This window comes from Myxocyprinus asiaticus, chromosome 30, assembly GCF_019703515.2.
Source record: "Myxocyprinus asiaticus isolate MX2 ecotype Aquarium Trade chromosome 30, UBuf_Myxa_2, whole genome shotgun sequence".
Taxonomy (NCBI): Eukaryota; Metazoa; Chordata; class Actinopteri; order Cypriniformes; family Catostomidae; genus Myxocyprinus; species Myxocyprinus asiaticus.
The window spans coordinates 741,586-759,085 of record NC_059373.1 but is presented as its reverse complement, the minus strand read 5'-3'; the positions used below and the strand labels follow the sequence as shown (position 1 = coordinate 759,085).

The 17,500-nt window shown below is 39.0% G+C and overlaps 2 protein-coding genes across 4 annotated transcripts in view; both read right to left on the bottom strand.

Annotated features, from left to right (window-relative positions):
• The window catches only part of gpd1c (glycerol-3-phosphate dehydrogenase 1c), a 10,572-nt gene extending 5,081 nt beyond the window's left edge, over nucleotides 1-5,491 (bottom strand). The window contains exons 1-5 of one of the 2 annotated variants that reach the window (XM_051664095.1): nucleotides 5,325-5,491; nucleotides 3,424-3,601; nucleotides 687-827; nucleotides 261-399; nucleotides 34-146 (exon numbers count right to left, since the gene is read on the bottom strand). In XM_051664095.1, the coding sequence (XP_051520055.1) occupies nucleotides 34-146; nucleotides 261-399; nucleotides 687-827; nucleotides 3,424-3,601; nucleotides 5,325-5,365 (612 nt within the window). In that variant the 5' untranslated portion in view covers nucleotides 5,366-5,491. Of the gene's footprint in view, nucleotides 1-33; nucleotides 147-260; nucleotides 400-686; nucleotides 828-3,423; nucleotides 3,602-3,733; nucleotides 3,837-5,324 lie in introns of those variants that run through there. The other variant, XM_051664096.1, reaches the window with a different exon arrangement.
• Nucleotides 5,492-7,151: 1,660 nt separating this feature from the next.
• Nucleotides 7,152-17,500, bottom strand: part of golph3l (golgi phosphoprotein 3-like) — a 14,874-nt gene continuing 4,525 nt past the window's right edge. For both annotated transcript variants that reach the window (XM_051664112.1, XM_051664113.1), the window contains exons 3-5: nucleotides 16,593-16,724; nucleotides 12,123-12,237; nucleotides 7,152-11,895 (exon numbers count right to left, since the gene is read on the bottom strand). In XM_051664112.1, the coding sequence (XP_051520072.1) occupies nucleotides 11,462-11,895; nucleotides 12,123-12,237; nucleotides 16,593-16,724 (681 nt within the window). In that variant the 3' untranslated portion in view covers nucleotides 7,152-11,461. The remainder of the gene's footprint in view (nucleotides 11,896-12,122; nucleotides 12,238-16,592; nucleotides 16,725-17,500) is intronic.

The window sequence follows — 17,500 nt, the reverse complement described above, 5'->3', positions numbered from 1 at the left end:
ACAGTGTGTGTGTATGTGTCAGTGTTGAATTACCTTCAGCGCTCCACAGAGCTCCACAGTGTCGCTCTCTTTCACCACAGTAATGCGGAAGTTTGGAGTTTGCAGAAGCTCTTTAAAGATCTTACCGTTGGATTCATTAGTGGCTCCTGATACACACACACACACACACACACACACACACATGCAATCATTAACATATAGTCAAGTGATCTACAGTAATCTCACAGGAACAACATGTGTGTTTTAGTTTTTTCTCATACCGATGGTGGTCTCACAGAACTTCTCGTCTGCCACCTCACTGGCGATGTTTGCCCCCATCAGAACACTGACCTCGATCTCCAGCTTTGACCTGATGATGTCAGAGATCAGGGTCAAACCCTCTGGACCCTCATCTATTCCCTACACACACACAGAGAGAGAGATGGGCTGTGTTCAGAAAACTATTGCTTTCTGCATACTACGCAGTATGCACTCTAAACTGCCTACTACTGAGTAAAATAGTAGTGAAACATTACATTGCCATTATGATGGCATTATGCACTTTGCAACATTGTTGTCACATTACCTTAAAAAAATGCCATGCTTTAACGAGAGAATCTGATTGGCTGAATTTTAATAATTCAAATCATGACAAAGATGCTGATTAGTTTGTTCATTATTAAACGAATATCGTGATTGGCTCATACTTTGATGAGCGAGATGCCGATGGCTCCGGGTTTGATGTGAGGTTTCATCTGATCACACAGTTTCCCAATAAACTGATGAGGAATGACAAAGACCAGGAAGTCAGCTCCGCTCGCGGCCTCCGTGATCTCAGGAACGGCCATCTGTGGAATCAAAACAGATCTCGGATCACGCTATTCATCCTGACGCTCGACAACACCACAGTTTCACAACCCTGATTATTTCAGATGAACAACTTCAACTGTTTCATCAGCTCTGGTTTGTTATTTTTGCCTCAGTGCTCTCAATGGCTGTTACAAAACCTAGTGTGCTGCATTGCTGCCTACTAAGGAAGCATCCTAACGGACAAGGAGCCTCATAAGTAACTGATTTGGAACGCTCCACATTGGTGCGTAAGTGCAATGTGCATGAGAGACTCGACTTCACAATTGATTCTGATAGAGTTTGATGTTAGCATGATGCTAAAATATTGACATATAAATATATAAATCAGTGTGTGTAGTTCTTTGAAAAGTAATTCTTCTCTGCAGGAAAATCCAGTTAAAACCAGATTATTTTGAGTTGGTAGCTGAGATTACATGGTTTATATCTGATCCAAGTTATTCATTTACGATCATTAGCTGGTTTAGAGTGCTGATCAGCTGGAACTGGCTGAGGTCAACCTGGAAGACCATCTTGGTGAAGCTCGGTCAAGTAGAGCGTCCTGGACCAGCAACAAACTATGCAGCTCTCCAAAAACCAGCTTGACCACCTTAAAGAAAATCCTCTCATCATTTACTCACCCTCATGTCGTTCCAGATGTGTTTGACTTTCTTTCTTCTGCTGAACACAAATGAAGATTTTTAGAAGAATATTTCAGCTCTGTAGGTCCATACAATGCAAGTGAATGGTGACCAGAACTTTGAAGCTCCAAAAAGCACATAAAAGCAGCATAAAAGTAATCCATAAAACACCAGTGGTTTAATCCATGTCTTAAGAAGTGATATGATAGGTGTGGGTGAGAAACAGTTCAATATTTCAGTCATTTTGTACTGTAAATCTACTCTTTCACTTTCACAGTCTTCTTCTTTTGTTTTTGGCGATTCATATTTTTCTACATATCACCACCTACTTGGTAGGAAGGAAATAGTAAAAAAAAGACTTAAATATTGATCTGTTTCTCACTCACACCTATCATATCACTTCTGAAGACATGGATTAAACCACTGGATTACTTTTCTGCTGCATGTATGTGCTTTTTGGAGCTTCAAAGTTCTGGTCACCATTCACTTGCATTGTTTGGACCAACAGAGCTGAAATATTCTTCTAAAAATCTTCATTTGTGTTCTGCTGAAGAAAGAAAGTCATGCACATCTGGGATGGCATGAGGGTGAGGAAATGATGAGAGGATTTTAATTTTGTCAGGTGTATTCTGGTGATTCATGTCTTTTATTTTGCAATTCTAGTTCCTGTTTCATGTCATGTGTTCCTGTTTCCCTAGTCATGTGATTTCTGTTTTCCCTCCATGTTCATGTGTCATGTTTTCATTGGATTATTGTTTAATTATCTTGTTATCAGTTCTGTTTGTTCATTGGTTTATGTTCCCCCATGTCTTGTATTTAAGCCCTCATGTTTGCATTGTCTAGGGGTGAAGTATTGTATGTGATGGTATGTGTTAGTCAAGTCAAGTCACGTCAAGTCAAGTCCAGTTCATGTTCATGTTCATGTTTTGTAGTCAGGGTTATTGGAGTTCACGTTCTGTAAATAAACTGCACTTAGGTTCTTCATCTTCACGTCATCGTCATCATTGTCAGCAGTTCCAGCATACGTTACAAATTTCTGGGTGAACTGTTCCTTTAATCTGGTATAACTTGTTTATAATGGGAGGATTATCTTCAATAAAGTGGGCGGGTAAACCAAGAAATTTCTAATGCAATGTAAGCATAATTGCTGCATCACATCTATCTTGTGTTATTCCTTAAACTCTGACCTATTTACACTTTAGGACTTGTGATTCATGATTAATCTGATGGTGTTGAGAAATGATGTTGTGTAAATTGATTGTAGTAATGTTGTGTAGATGTTCAAAGGTGATGCAGATGATATATGATCAGTGCAAAGATCATCATTTTAATCTCTACTGTATGTGTCACCTTACAGATAACAATCTCAATATGAATGCAATAAACATCTTGTAGGTAAAAGTTTTGGACATTACCATGATAATAACATGTTTTTTGGATACTACCATGATGGTATCACATTAGTAAAGAGAATTTATTACATCGAGATGTTAATTGATGACTAGTTGATGTAACCTCATGTTGTTTTCCTTACGCTCTCATTAGATTAAACGTTATTTGGCAGTTCTGGGAGTGTTCAAAACATCCAGGTTTTTTCTTGGTTATAGGAACAGTCTGGAAACGTTTTTACTATGTAGTAGTAACGTTTAAAGATGTTCCTCTAATGATGCATGAATAACGTTTTCATGCAAACATTTTGAGAATGTTTATCAACGTCAGAGAACTTTCTATTAACATCATTGCAAGAACGTTGCAATGAGAGAACCTTTAGAGAACGTTAGCCAATGTGCTGAGAACGTTCCCTGAGTGGTTATATTTAAAATGCTATTTCAACTTAATTTGCACATGCAGGTTTCCTGGCAAAGCATGTTTCTAGTCTTTGAAAGTGGAGTACCATGTAAAGACTATGGTATGAATATGGTACAGTAAGGTGAACCTCATAAAGACAAATACACACCACATTTTTGGGCAGTTTGTGTCCAGGCAGATATTTGACATTCTCATGATCTGTGTTGATGATCTCGGTGAGTTTTCGTCCATCAATCATCTCTTCATAAACCCACATCTTCACCAGAGGATCAAAGCGATTCGATGCTTTCACATTGTGACCGATGATCTTAGCGATCGCTGAACCCCTGAACAACAAACACACAAACACATCAATAAGACAAAAAAAGTTTCATGGTAATACCATGTTTTTGTGGACAAAGTTGCAATGGTAGTAACATGTTAATAACTACTACATAAACATAGTAATCATACTGTACCACGATACAGCGGCTCCAGAAAGTATTAAGTCAATTAATTCACACTTAACACTTTATTCCATACATCAGGTCTTTAGTGACCTCATCCATTTTTTCAGACACCTCTTTAGTATTCCTCAACCTTTCTCTTCTGAATAGTGCAAAAAAAAAATAACACAAATAAAAATAAAACTTTTTAATAACTTTTTAATTACCAAAAGCGTATAGGGTCATTAAAGACCAATAAAAAAAGTTGTGCTTCCATAAATCTTATTTTTATGATTATTTCATATCTGTATAGGTACTTTTACGACTCTTTATAAACAATAAAATGATGTCACTGTGATGTCATCGTGAGCAAGAACTTGCTACAAATAAATAAACAAATAAGTAAATAGTTTATCTAAGTTTTCAATGGCAGCAAACGTAGGTGCGTCTCTTTCGCCAAGTGGCCCTGTTTTTTTTATTTGTAGCAAGTTTGTTGCTCTCGATGACATCACAATGACATCATTTTTTGTTTACAAAGAGTCGTAAAAGTACGGCAAAAATGCAAATGTCTTTATGCATTTATAAGATATGAGCAATCAACCATAGTGACCCCGTTTTTTTTTTTTTTTGGGGGCCACCCTGTAAATCACAAATGAGAACTTTATTTATACAAATGACTACTATAACACGTTGATTTCAATGGTGAATTATAAGTATTCCATATGTACACATACATATTATACATGCTATTCCATCCACAAGGTGGCGCTGATGTTTCACTGATCGACTTGATTTACATTTGATGAAGAAGCAACGTGGAGGTAAACTATAGCAAGTTTAACACATGAACAGTATGATTTGGCTATTCTGTAATTTATGTAAGTTTGTTGGACTATTTAGACTCAAAAGTGCCTGAGAAAATACATATGTGTAGATTATGAGTTATGTGTCGTCAATATGTGTTTGACAGCCAGTTGAGTCTCGTGAAATTCAGTGTGGAAGTAATGCATCCTGTTCTATGTGTGTTGCATCATCTCTTTGATACATGAAAAATAAAACATCAACATATATCAGAATATATTCTATTATTTTCCAATTGTTTTGAAAATCTGACACTATCTGGGCATTTTGTATATTCATTTGTGATAGATATACGCGGCGGGTCGCTAATGACCCGAGTATGTACCGTAGTAATGTTTGGTGAAACACCCATGTACTCAAGGGTTAGAAATGTCTGGATGTCACTGCATTAGATAATAATAGATGAAAGCAAGTTGACTTTTTATTCAACTAACACCAAATCCTTTAATGTTTTGATGAAAAGAAATGATTTATCTTTATGATTCATTTGTAAGAGTGTGTCACAGCATGAATCATTACTGCCAAAATGCCACACACAAGCAGAAGACAGACGCCGGTGAAAGGGAAACGCGTCTTCCAGCGACGCGACGCGACGCGACGCAACAGTGCAGTCAGCGTCACTCGGAGCGTCAAGTTGTGTTGCGTTGCGCCGCGTGCAGTGACTCTGTCTGAGTATTAAAAACTGCAAAAAATAACTCTTAATGCATTAACAATAAATACATGATCCTCTGTAGCATTGACAGTAAATATAAGAGTAACTCACCAGTTTCCAGAGCCCACAATACACACTTTCTTTCCAGGCATTGTGTCTAAACACTCTCTGTTCCTGATTCAGTGTGTGTATAAAGTCTGACTTCCTGACACGCCCGTCATATGTCTCCAGTGAGTGTGTGTGCGTGTGTGTTTGTGCGTGCGTCTGTGAGAGAGAGTGTGTGTGTGTGTGTGTGTGTGCGTATGTGTTTGTGCGTGCGTCTGTGAGAGAGAGAGTGTGTGTGTGTGTGTGTTAGTGCGTGTATGAGAGTCTGTGAATGTGTATGTGTGTATGTGTGTGAGTGTTTGTGTGTGTATGTGCATGTGTGTGTGAGTGTGTGTGTGTGTGTGTGTTAGTGCGTGTATAAGAGTGTGTGAATGTGTGTGTGAGTACGTGTGTGTGAGTGTTTGTGTGTGTGTGTGTGCGTGTGTGTTAGTGCGTCTGTGAGACTGTGTGTGTGTGTGTGTGAGTACGTGTGTGTGAGTGTTTGTGTATGTGTGTGTGTGTATGTGTATGTATGTGTGTGTGAGAGAGTGTGTGAATGTGTGTGTGTATGTTTGTGTGTATGTGTGAGAGAGTGTATGTGTGTGTATGAGTTTGTGTGCATGTGTGTGTGTGAGTTTGTGTGTGTGTGTGAGTTTGTGTATGTGTGTGAGTTTGTGTGTGTGTATGTGTATGTGTGTGTGTGAGTTTGTGTATGTGTGTGAGTTTGTGTGTGTGTATGTGTGTGAGTTTGTGTGTGTGTGTGTGTGTGTGTGTGTGAGTTTGTGTATGTGTGTGAGTTTGTGTGTGTGTGTGATGTGTGTGTGTGTGTGTGTGTGTGAGTGTGTGTGTGTGAGTGTTGTGTGTAGTGTGTGTGTGAGTATGTGTGTGTGTATATGTAGTGTGTATGTGTGTGAGTTTGTGTGTGTGTGTGTGTAGTGTGTGAGTGTGTGTGTGTGTAGTGTGTGTGTGTGAGTTTGTGTATGTGTGTGAGTTGTGTGTGTGTGTGAGTTTGTGTGTGTGTATGTATGTGTGTGTGTGAGAGTGTATGTGTGTGTATGAGTGTGCATGTGTGTGTGCGTGTATGAGTTTGTGTGTGTGTGTGAGTTTGTGTGTGTGTATGTGTGTGTGTATGAGTTTGTGTATGTGTGTGAGTTTGTGTGTGTGTATGTATGTGTGTGTGTGTGTGTGTGAGTTTGTGTATGTGTGTGAGTTTGTGTGTGTGTATGAGTTTGTGTATGTGTGTGAGTTTGTGTATGTGTGTGTGTGAGTTTGTGTATGTGTGTGAGTTTGTGTGTGTGTATGTATGTGTGTGTGTGAGAGTGTATGTGTGTGTATGAGTGTGCATGTGTGTGTGCGTGTATGAGTTTGTGTGTGTGTGTGAGTTTGTGTGTGTGTATGTGTGTGTGTATGAGTGTGTATGTGTGTGTATGAGTGTGTATGTGTGTGTATGAGTTTGTGTATGTGTGTGAGTTTGTGTGTGCGTGTGTGTTGGGTAGGACAGACAGGTCTGGATTTGTCTGAATTCCTCCTGATTGTCTCTTTATTTCAGTCGTGCAGTTTTAATATGCAGTTTGAAACTGAGGAGTCAATGCTTATTATGCACTATTGTAAGTATATTATTATTATTATCAATGCTTTATAATAATCAGGTTGCTGCCATGTGTCCTTGAGTAAGGCACTGAACTCCAGGTTGTTTTAGGGGGGATGGTTCCTGTAATAAGGGCACTGTAAGTCACTTTGGATAAAAGCGTCTGCCAAATGCATAAAGCAGTATTTTCTTGTCACTACTACTATTATTATTATTATTGTGTGCATACATTATGTGAGCACACATTTCTGAGGACATTTTTAGGCCCAAAGTAAAAACCTGACCGATATACAGCTTCATAAAGTGACCATATAATACAATATTGTACATCTAAAAATACCTACAGTTGTACTCTGCACAAACACTATATAGGCAATATAAGATGTGTTTGAGTTCATTCACAAAACAATTATTCAATGCCGTTTGAAAAGAACAATATGTTTATTCAACTATTTATAACGAAGATCAACCCTCCTGTAGTTTATTCATGAACTTCACAAAGCAGCAACTGGGAGGAGTGTGTCTTTTGTTCATCTGTCTTAAAGTTTGATTTTATTTTTGTTGTGTGTATTGATGCACTACAGTAGGTACAACAATCATGCCAATACTTCAAACTGAAACAGTTTTGTTGCGCTCTGATTGTTTACACCTCTTTCTGTTGTTCAGTGTATTAATTTATTTCTATATCACTTTATGCATTTATACTGTTGTCTGTACAATGTTTATGAGGTCTGTTCTGGTCGATGCAGGTTTCATAGTTGAAAGTTAGACTTAAGAATTGTTCTTTGACTTCATATATTTCTAAAATAGTTTCATAAATGCATCAATTCTGATTTCTGAAAGTGTGTAAGAACTGTAGCGCTGCCTCTCTGTTGTTAAGAAACATTTGGTTAAAAAATGTGGGTGAAAACTTGGCTCACCCAAAAGTATTTACCTGGCTACACCCTTGGGTGTGGGAAGTGCTCAAACCAAGAGACACAGGTGCATTTATTCTGTTTGTTCTTTTATTATTTTGAGGTTTTAATTGTCACTTCATTTGGCTTTTGGCTCCAGTACATATACAGTAAAAAAAAGTCTTCCCACAACACAGATTTTGCATTTATTGCTTTCGTCAAGCATTTCCTGCTGTTCAATTAATCAAAGAGATTACTCGTGTGTAACTGGAGAAAAGTAATGATCACAGTATTTACAGCATCTTTCACATACTACTGTTTTAAACCCAGAACATTTGTTTACTCTGACAGAACAGCGTATACTTCAGTGAATCAAATATTATTCTGACTCTTGGGTCTAAACTTTTGTCCTGCGCTGTCTTCATGAATAAATACATTTGATCTTTTGTACTCATGCTGGCACATGAAAAGAAAACATTGAGCAACACAAACAGCTGTTGTCATGGTGACAGGATGTGTATGAGTTGTAACACACAGGATATGAAGAAGTGAACAGCTGATTTCATCCGACACGCAAGTCAGTCATCAGACTGGAAGAATGCTGAACGCTGCAGTGGATTGTGAAAACTACAGCTGACAAGCACAAAAAACTGACAAAACACTAGCGCTGTTCCAAAACCTAGTGTGCTGCCTAAATAGGCAATACTTTCAGGCATCATAAACTTGCTCCCGATGTGAAGGCTGTTCCTACAGAGCCTCTTAGAGGACAGGTAGGGAATTTATTTTCTGAAATAGTTTTGCATTCCTTTCAACACACGTAATTTAAAAAAAATAAAATAAAAATAAATAATAATAATAATAATATATATAAAATATAATAATAATAATAATAATTATATATATATATATATATATATATATTATTATTATTATTATTTTTTTTTTTTTGCTGCTTTTTCAAATTACTTAATTAAACCAAGCTACTGCAACACAATTATTAAACATTTTGCCAAACCTACATTTTATAGCATGCAATGCACTTAAATTTGCAAAATGGCAGTTTGCATAAAAAAATGGTGTTGGGACTATATATATATATATATATATATATATATATATACACACACATATACATACATATATATATATATATATATTTTCTTTTTTATTATTATTATTATTATTATTATTATTTTTTGCCAAACTAGATGTACATTTGCTGTCCAGTTCTCAGCATGCAATGCGGCTTTAGTAAAAATGTTGAATAGATTTTTTATCTTTTCTATGTATTGTGGTTTTTGCACTGGTGGTGCATCTTGTTCCTTTGAGTTGTGTCATTTTGGTTGTTGAGTGTCACAATTACTTTGGTTTGTGGGTTGGATGTTAATAATCCCATTTGTTTCGAATCCAGGGCGTGCTGAGTGACTCCAGTCAGGTCTCCTTAGCAACCAAATTGGCCCGGTTGCTAGGGAGGGTAGAGTCACATGGGGTAACCTCCTCGTGGTCACTATAATATGGTTCTCGCTCTCGGTGGGGTGTGTGGTGAGTTGTGTGTGGATGCCGTGGAGAATAGCGTGAAGCCTCCACACACGCTACGTCTCCGTGGTAACGCGCTCAACAAGTCACGTGATAAGATGTGTGGATTGACGGTCTCAGACGCGGAGGCAACTGAGATTCGTCCTCCGCCACCCGGATTGAGGCGAGTCACTACGCCACCACGAGGACTTAGAGTGCATTGGGAATTGGGCATGAGAAATTGGGAAAAAAAATAAATAAAAAATCCCATTTGTCTATAAAACTGCTTGTTTCAAAAGTCATGTGCAAGACGTTTTCAGTGACATAATTAAAATGATGACTTTTAACACATTTTTGACCAAATAAATTTAAGTTCATACAAGACAAGATTAAATCAAAATGTTTTTGTTAAAACAAATTAATTTACGTTCATTCAGCATTTTTATTTTTTGGAGTGCAGTCTCATGACAATTTGTACTAGACGGCGAAATCGTACAATATCACGAGACTTGACTTTTACAACAACCAAACACATACACTTCCCTCGTCTCCTTCTAAACCCTGACATTTCCATTCTTCTGTGGCACACAAAACAATTAAATTAACAATCCAATTAAAAGCACGCATACATGCATTTGTACGCATTCAACTTTATGGTTAGGTTTAGGTATGGTGTTTGGGTTAGGGGCTACAATAAGGAAAAATCTGACGATCACCCGTTCAAAACCTGGAAAAATCTCTTTCTTCCGTGCTACAAACAGGGATTTTTGGATGTTAAGGGGTTGGTAAGGTGTAACAGTTTATTGTTAGGTTTAGCTTTGCCTCAAAATATGTTTTGTGTAACACAGAAGAAAGGAAAAATGTGCGTTTGCAACGACACAAGGAATGGGTTGGTCTAAAAGTTGTACATTTTTAGTAAGTTTTTCAGTCCCCATGTAGCAGATCTAGAAAGGTGGAGCTGGAGTGGACGAAGTTTTCCGAGGAAAAACTGCGCTTTTGTAGCGCACTGCAGTAAAACCGGCTTAACTGAAAAACGGAGAACTTTTAATGTTAAACAAAGAAAGAGACGCAAGCTGATTGGCTACCCGAATACATGTCAAAGGACCAATCAGCTTACACCATGCGAGTTGATTGGCTTAACATGTCACATGTGAGCGACTCAAATGGTTAACAAATACAAGCTCAAAGAACCTACCAGCTGGCGCCATCTAGAGTTGCATGCCTGAACTTTGGTCATTTAACCCTTTTGAAAATGTACCATGATTTTACTATAGTAACTACAGTTTCACCATGGCATTTGTAGTAAAACCATAGTAGCTACAAGATTAACCATGGTTACTACAGTCATGGTTGCTGCAATATTACTATAGTAAACCCATGGTTAATTTATTTTGCGAGGGAACCCAAAATAATTGCAAGGGAAACACGTTTGATTCTCAGCAAACACACATACTGATGTGAAAATGCACTGTTAATCACTTAAACCAAATATATAAATCTAAGTGCAAATATTGCATGCAGTCTCTTATTTAATATGAGCTCACTAAAGGTGCATGCATAACTATAAAAGACAGGACAAAATGCTTTTTTAAAAATAGTTTTAGATGTGTCAAATAACAGGAAATGTCAACTACCCAAAACCATTTCATGCCAATTACGCAGCTCACTAGGTTTTGAAACAACGGTGTTCATGCGGCACGTTCAGGGTTGCCACTTTTGAAGTTGTAAAATACAGGACACTCTTATGCAGAGTTGTTGGCGTTTCAGACGGTCTCTTACCACGCCCCCTCCAGAGGTTTAGCACATTTTAGCACAATGTGTGGCCTTTTCAGACGGTCCCTTACCCACCTTAAATTTCCAAGGAATATTGAAGTTAAATTCAATTTACCCTGCTGAGGTGGTCCCTCTTGAACGATTTCCCGCTTAAATACGGGATGCATCATTTCATCTTTGAATATGGGACAATCCCCTATGCGGCAGACATACTTTGATGCAACGGACAGAACAATGACGTGTTGATGAGCAAATAAACATCATAACAGTGAAGTGTGTTTCCAACAGTCACATGACACCCAATCCGACAGATTTTACCCTCCACCATTTTCCCATCCGAAGCTGCCTGAAGAGGTCGCCAGCGAGTTCATGAAAACAGATCAGTTCTTGTTCTCTCAGGATTTGTTAAAAGCTGCCAGAACGGCCCAGATCATCTCCTCCGCTGGGGTCGTTACCTTTGCGCTCTCCTGGTCGGGGTCGGCTTCTAGTAGGCCACGGGACCGTGAGGAGGCGATTTCGTACCTGTCATCGGGAAGTGATGAAAGCGCATTTTCCAGCACGTCAGAGGAGTGAGCCAGCACGATCAGCGCGAGCGTTCGGTTACTCATGCGGCGAGAATCGTTTGTCCAGCGATCGAGAAGACTGTCTTGCAGACGCTGCACCAGACGCTCCTTCTCGTTGCTGTCCGTTAACGGGTGCGTCGTCATGTCAAACAACAGGAAGTTCTGCTTCTCTGTCGTCAGGACGCCTTTCTCCACCAGATTCTTCGCTAAACGCTCGCGAACGTTACGGATTTGGAAGTTCAACTTCAGGGGGTTCCACGTCTCACCTGAAAATGACAAACGAAAACCAAATGCAATGAAATGCTCATACGGAGGTCATATTTCATCCCAAAAATTTTACATGAAGAAAAGTAGATTAAAGGAATATTCTGGGTTCAGTACAAGTCAAGCTCAATCAACAGCATTTGTGGCATAATGTTGATCACCACAAAAATGTATTTAGTCTCAACCTTCCTTTTCTTTTAAAAGAAAAGAAGCAAAACTAGTGTTTTACCTGTGAGAAGGTCAATCCAGCTGGACACACTCTCTGCCGGCTCAGTGTTCTTAATGTGTTTCAAAGCTTCATCCAGCAGCACATCACCTGTAGGAGCAGCTGACTTAAACAACACCTGCAACAGAGGGGCGGGGCCAGTGGGAGGGGTGGAGAAATACATTTGCATCAGTGTAGAGCGCAACAGTGCCCGCCCACTTTTCCAGCCATATTGGTTTTGGAAGTATTTTTCCCATTCATTATTTTCCACCTGCTGTGAACCAAACCAACCAGCTCAGAGGTGAATCATAACTTTACAAACTTTGATTTAAATCAAATGGGTATTTAAAAATCTGACAGGTACAAACAGGGTTGGAAGGGTTACTTTTAGGGATGTATTCAGTTAGTTTGGATTTGGATTACTTCATGTTACGTAACAGGATGTATTGTTGTGGTTGCTATCAGTCTCTCTCTCGTCCCCTCTGTTTTCTCTCTCTCTCTCTGTCTCTGCTACTCCAGGTTCGCCACACCCTGATATAGTGTGGAAGCGGATTGGTCGACCTGCCTGTGCTGCATCGTTATAAAACGCTTCAGATCAGCAGACCATTGGGTGGTTGAGTTGGTTCACTGTTCTTTATTAGGAACACTATGTTCCTTATAAAGTGCCCGACATGGTCTTCTGCTGTTGTAGCCCATTCGCATCAAGGTTCGACATGTTGTGCATTCAGAGATGCTATTCTGCTCACTACAATTGTACAGAGGGGTTATCCGAGTTACCGTAGCCTTTCTGTCAGCTCGAACCAGTCTGGCCATTCTCCATTGATCTCTCTCATCAACAAGAACTGCCACTCACTGGATGTGTGTGAAAATCCCAGGAGATCAGCAGTTACAGAAATACTCAAACCAGCCCTCCTGGCACCAACAATCATGCCACGGTCCAAATTTCACATTTTTTCCCAATTCTGATGGTTGATGTGAACATTAACTGAAGCTCCTGACTCGTATCTGCATGATTTTATGTACTGCTGCCACACGATTGGCTGATTAGATAATCACATGAATAAGTAGATGTACAGGTGTTCCTAATAAAGTGCTTGGTGAGTATATTAGTATAGTGAGTATATATTATTTGTGATTTTTACTAAGTGAAACTTTGGTAGCCAAATTACTCACAAGTATTTTTTCTCTTTTGTGTTACTGTACGTTATTCACCAACAATACAGGTGAATTGGCCACTGCCCATCCATGAAGTATTTTGTTTCCAGTTTTTAATGTGGTGACATTCAGTCTGTGATGTGCATCATTTATGTTAAACCTTGACCCTTGACCGAGGTCGTAACATTCAGCACTCGCAGATTTTTTTCACTTCTTTTGACGTAAAATGAGTGAAAACAATCTGTCAGTACAGAAAGACAAAATACACCTTGTGCGACCTTCAGGACATATTTGTCTTTTTCTTTTTTCGTGTTAATGCCGACAACATACATTCTGCCAAAGGTGTGTATTTTGGGGGGAATTTTGATATTTCAATCTCAGTTCCTATAATACATCTATAATACACTGTGTACACAAAATAGTTACACTCAGGACCTTTCAGGACAAAAATGTCACCATTGAAACCCAATGCAATATTTGATCCCAGTGCCATTAAAGTATAAAATCATGAATTCTATGATATTATGCTTTCATTCTGGAGCCCTGGCTTCAACATTTACATTTAATGTTTTTCACCAGATGGCGCCATTTTTCTCATGTTTAGCCTATGGAGCAAATACAAGCTTTTCCCCTATTCTCTGTTTGCTGTATTATAGAGCACTGCAGGACAACTGAATAAATGATGCAGATAAAATTGTGTGTGTTGGTATGAATGTCAGAGTGTGTTTTGTATGTGTGTATTGAGAAATGTGTGTGTGTGTGTGTGTGTGTGTGTGTGAAAAACAACAATAGCATTATGTAAACAAACTGGCATTTAAAGGGTTAAAATCCTGAAAATGAACGAATATTTGGTAGTTATGATCAGGACTGATGTTGATTAAAAAATCTAAGTCTGTGAAAGTGGAAAATAATATTAATATATAATATTTTTATGGCAGTTTTTTGACGCAGACATTTTTGTCCTCTAAAGGTCGTGAATGTGTTTTTTTTTTTTTTATATTTTTTTTTATCTGACACTGCACAAAAAATAATAATGCATCAAAATCAGTGTTGTTGCTAATCATTGACATATCCCAGACTGTGATAATAAAAAAATAAATAAATAATAATAATAAAAAAATACCCTTAGCATTTAGTATATGGAAAATAATTCATTTTTTGTTTTGTTTTTCTTAAAAAACAGCAGTGGCATTATGTCAATAAACTGGCATGTGGATAATGTGGATTTTTTGAGAGAAAAAATGTAATAGTGCCTGATAACAGGTGCATCTAAGAGGGCTAGAAATAGCATTTTAGCATAGCATTAAGCTAAATGTTCTTAATGAGTCTTTCTTTAATGGATAATTTCCCCGACAGTTCACATGACAATTTACACAAGGTTAACTATTTTTTCTACTCCAAACTTAGTTCAAAACCCACAGAGTGTACACAACCACATCTTTTTCTGATCGTATGTGGATGCTCTCTATTAAGCTCCCAAGGGAAGGTTCTTCAATGGCATCCGATTTGCCTTATTTTCACTGGTAACAGTGTGAGAGCACCATCTGTCTGCTCGTACGAATGTCACATGTATTCCGTTACTCCCCAACGCTGGATACGAGACTGTGTACTTAACGTCTTTCATGAGGGAATGAACTACAATCCCATAAAGTGGTTGATTGTAGATATAGCAACAATATATTTGAATTTTATAGCACAATATTCAGATATATACAAACATATAAATCGTTTGAGAGTGCAGGGAGAGCACTCGATAGCGTCATGGGAGTGGGTGGAGATGCAGAGCTCTTTTGATGCACTTTGCTGGCCACGATGCTCCGATTGGCAGATTTTCTCCCTTAGGATTATGGGTAGTGTAGTTCTTCACCAGGAATTCCACTTAGAAACATGACTTTAAAAAAATGAAGTTGTAACATAGTCTGATGTCTTCAACAGAAGCATAAACCATCGATTAACTTATGTAGAAATATATTCACCAATAGAAAAAAATGAACGGGATTTTTACTTCTGGAACCAGACTGTTGCAATCTATTGATGTTGCTTATAGTGATTTAAACAAACCCCACAGCCTACGTATTAAAGGAATATTCCGGGTTCAATTCAAGTTAATCTCAATCGACAGCATTTATGGCATAATGCTGATTACCACAAAAATTAATTTAAATGTGTGTTCCAGTGAGACACTTACAATGGAAGTCAATGGGGTCAATAATCTGTAAACATTAAAATACTCACTGTTTCAAAAGTATAGACACAAGACATAAACAATATGTGTGTTAACATGATTTTACTGTCATAAAAATCACCTTTTTTGTGGATAGTTATAGTATAACCAATTGTACAACTTTGTTGTTATGACAACGTAACACTGGTAAACCCTATAATCCTAGTTATTGATATTATGACATTAAAATGATCTAGAAGAAAGATCTTATCACACTTCAGGACATGTTTGGGTGAACTATTACTTTGCTGGCTGCAGCTCACAGAAGATGTAAATGAACTCAGATTGTTCAAGCAGCAGTGAAACGCTCGCGACGACAGTCACGTATGTGGTTGGACAGGTTCTGTCACACGGAGTGAACCAGACTGACGTCTTTTACACAAGAAGATAAAGATGCTGGTGTCATCAAATAATTAAGAAATATTTATATTGGGGGCCTGGGTAGCTCAGCAAGTATTGACGCTGACTACTACACACCTCGAATCCAGGGCATGCTGAGTGACTCCAGCCAGGTCTCCTGAGCAACCAAATTGGCCCGGTTGCTAGGGAGGGTAGAGTCACATGGGGTAACCTCCTCGTGGTCGTGATTAGTGAATCTCGCTCTCAATGGGGTGTGTGGTAAGTTGTGTGTGGATCGTGGAGAGTAGCATGAGCCTCCACATGCTGTGAGTCTCCGCGGTGTCAAGCACAACGAGTCACGTGATAAGATGCGCGGATTGACGGTCTCAGAAGCGGAGGCAACTGAGACTTGTCCTCCACCACCCTGATTGAGGTGAGTAACCGCACCACCACGAGGACCTACTAAGTAGTGGGAATTGGGCATTCCAAATTGGTTTTCTTAAAGAAATATTTACACAGAACACACCTGCATCTGCTGCTATTTACCATATGAGATAAGATGTGCCGTAAATGTGTGTTTAACGCCATCCAACACACACACACACTTGCATTTGTGGTTCCTAGTGATATTCATGTGAAAAGTGTCTAGAGACTCTAAATTATACAAGAATATCAAATAAAAATTGAGCTTAGTCCTTTATTGAAGCGTTGTTTTTAGTAGACACATTTTATCCAAACACAATGAATACTGTGCAAAAAATCAATCTTGCAGTTACCTTCCTGTCCAGTAGTTTTCTCTTACGTGAGTGCTGAGGTTCGAGGTGAATGCGACCCCGCAGCGTCAGCTCCACCAGAATGCAGCCGCGCAACCCTGACGAGATGCTGTCGTTCCAGAACGATGTGTAGCCCTGCGGATCACACGGATCGTGTCATTTCACAACCACAGACGGATTACAAAACAGTGTTGGGTGAGTTACTCAATAAAAGTGATCAGTTACAAATTACTTCTCCGAAAATGTAATCAGATTACTTTACTGATCATTCCATGTGGAAAGTAATCACTTCAGTATTTTAATTTTTTTTTCTCCCCAATTTTTCATACCCAATTCCCAAGTCCTCGTGGTGGCGTAGTGACTTGCCTCAATCTGGGTGGCGGAGGATGAATCTCAGTTGCCTCCGCGTCTGAGACCGTCAATCCGCGCATCTTATCACGTGGCTTGTTGAGCGCGTTACCACGGAGACATAGCGCGTGTGGAGGCTTCACGCTATTCTCTGCAGCATCCACGCACAACTCACCACGCGCCCCACCGAGAGCGAGAACCACATTATAGCGACCATGAGGAGGTTACCCCATGTGACTCTACCCTCCCTAGCAACCGGGCCAATTTGGTTGCTTAGGAGACCTGGCTGGAGTCACTCAGCACACCCTGAGAGGACCCTCTCCATGCAGAATAATAACCGACACAAATCACGAGTACAACGGCCGATTATGACTTTATAAACACTTATTTTTTGCTCTATTACTCACACACTGCTATGTTATGTTATCAAAACACTTTTACTAAAATGACACATTTTAACACTTGTATTACAGGCCACCTACATTTACACACTTATACCAGCATTATTAGCTTGCGTGTTAGCTCACCTGATAGTGTGTTCAACTTTGGACTCGGAAGTCTGC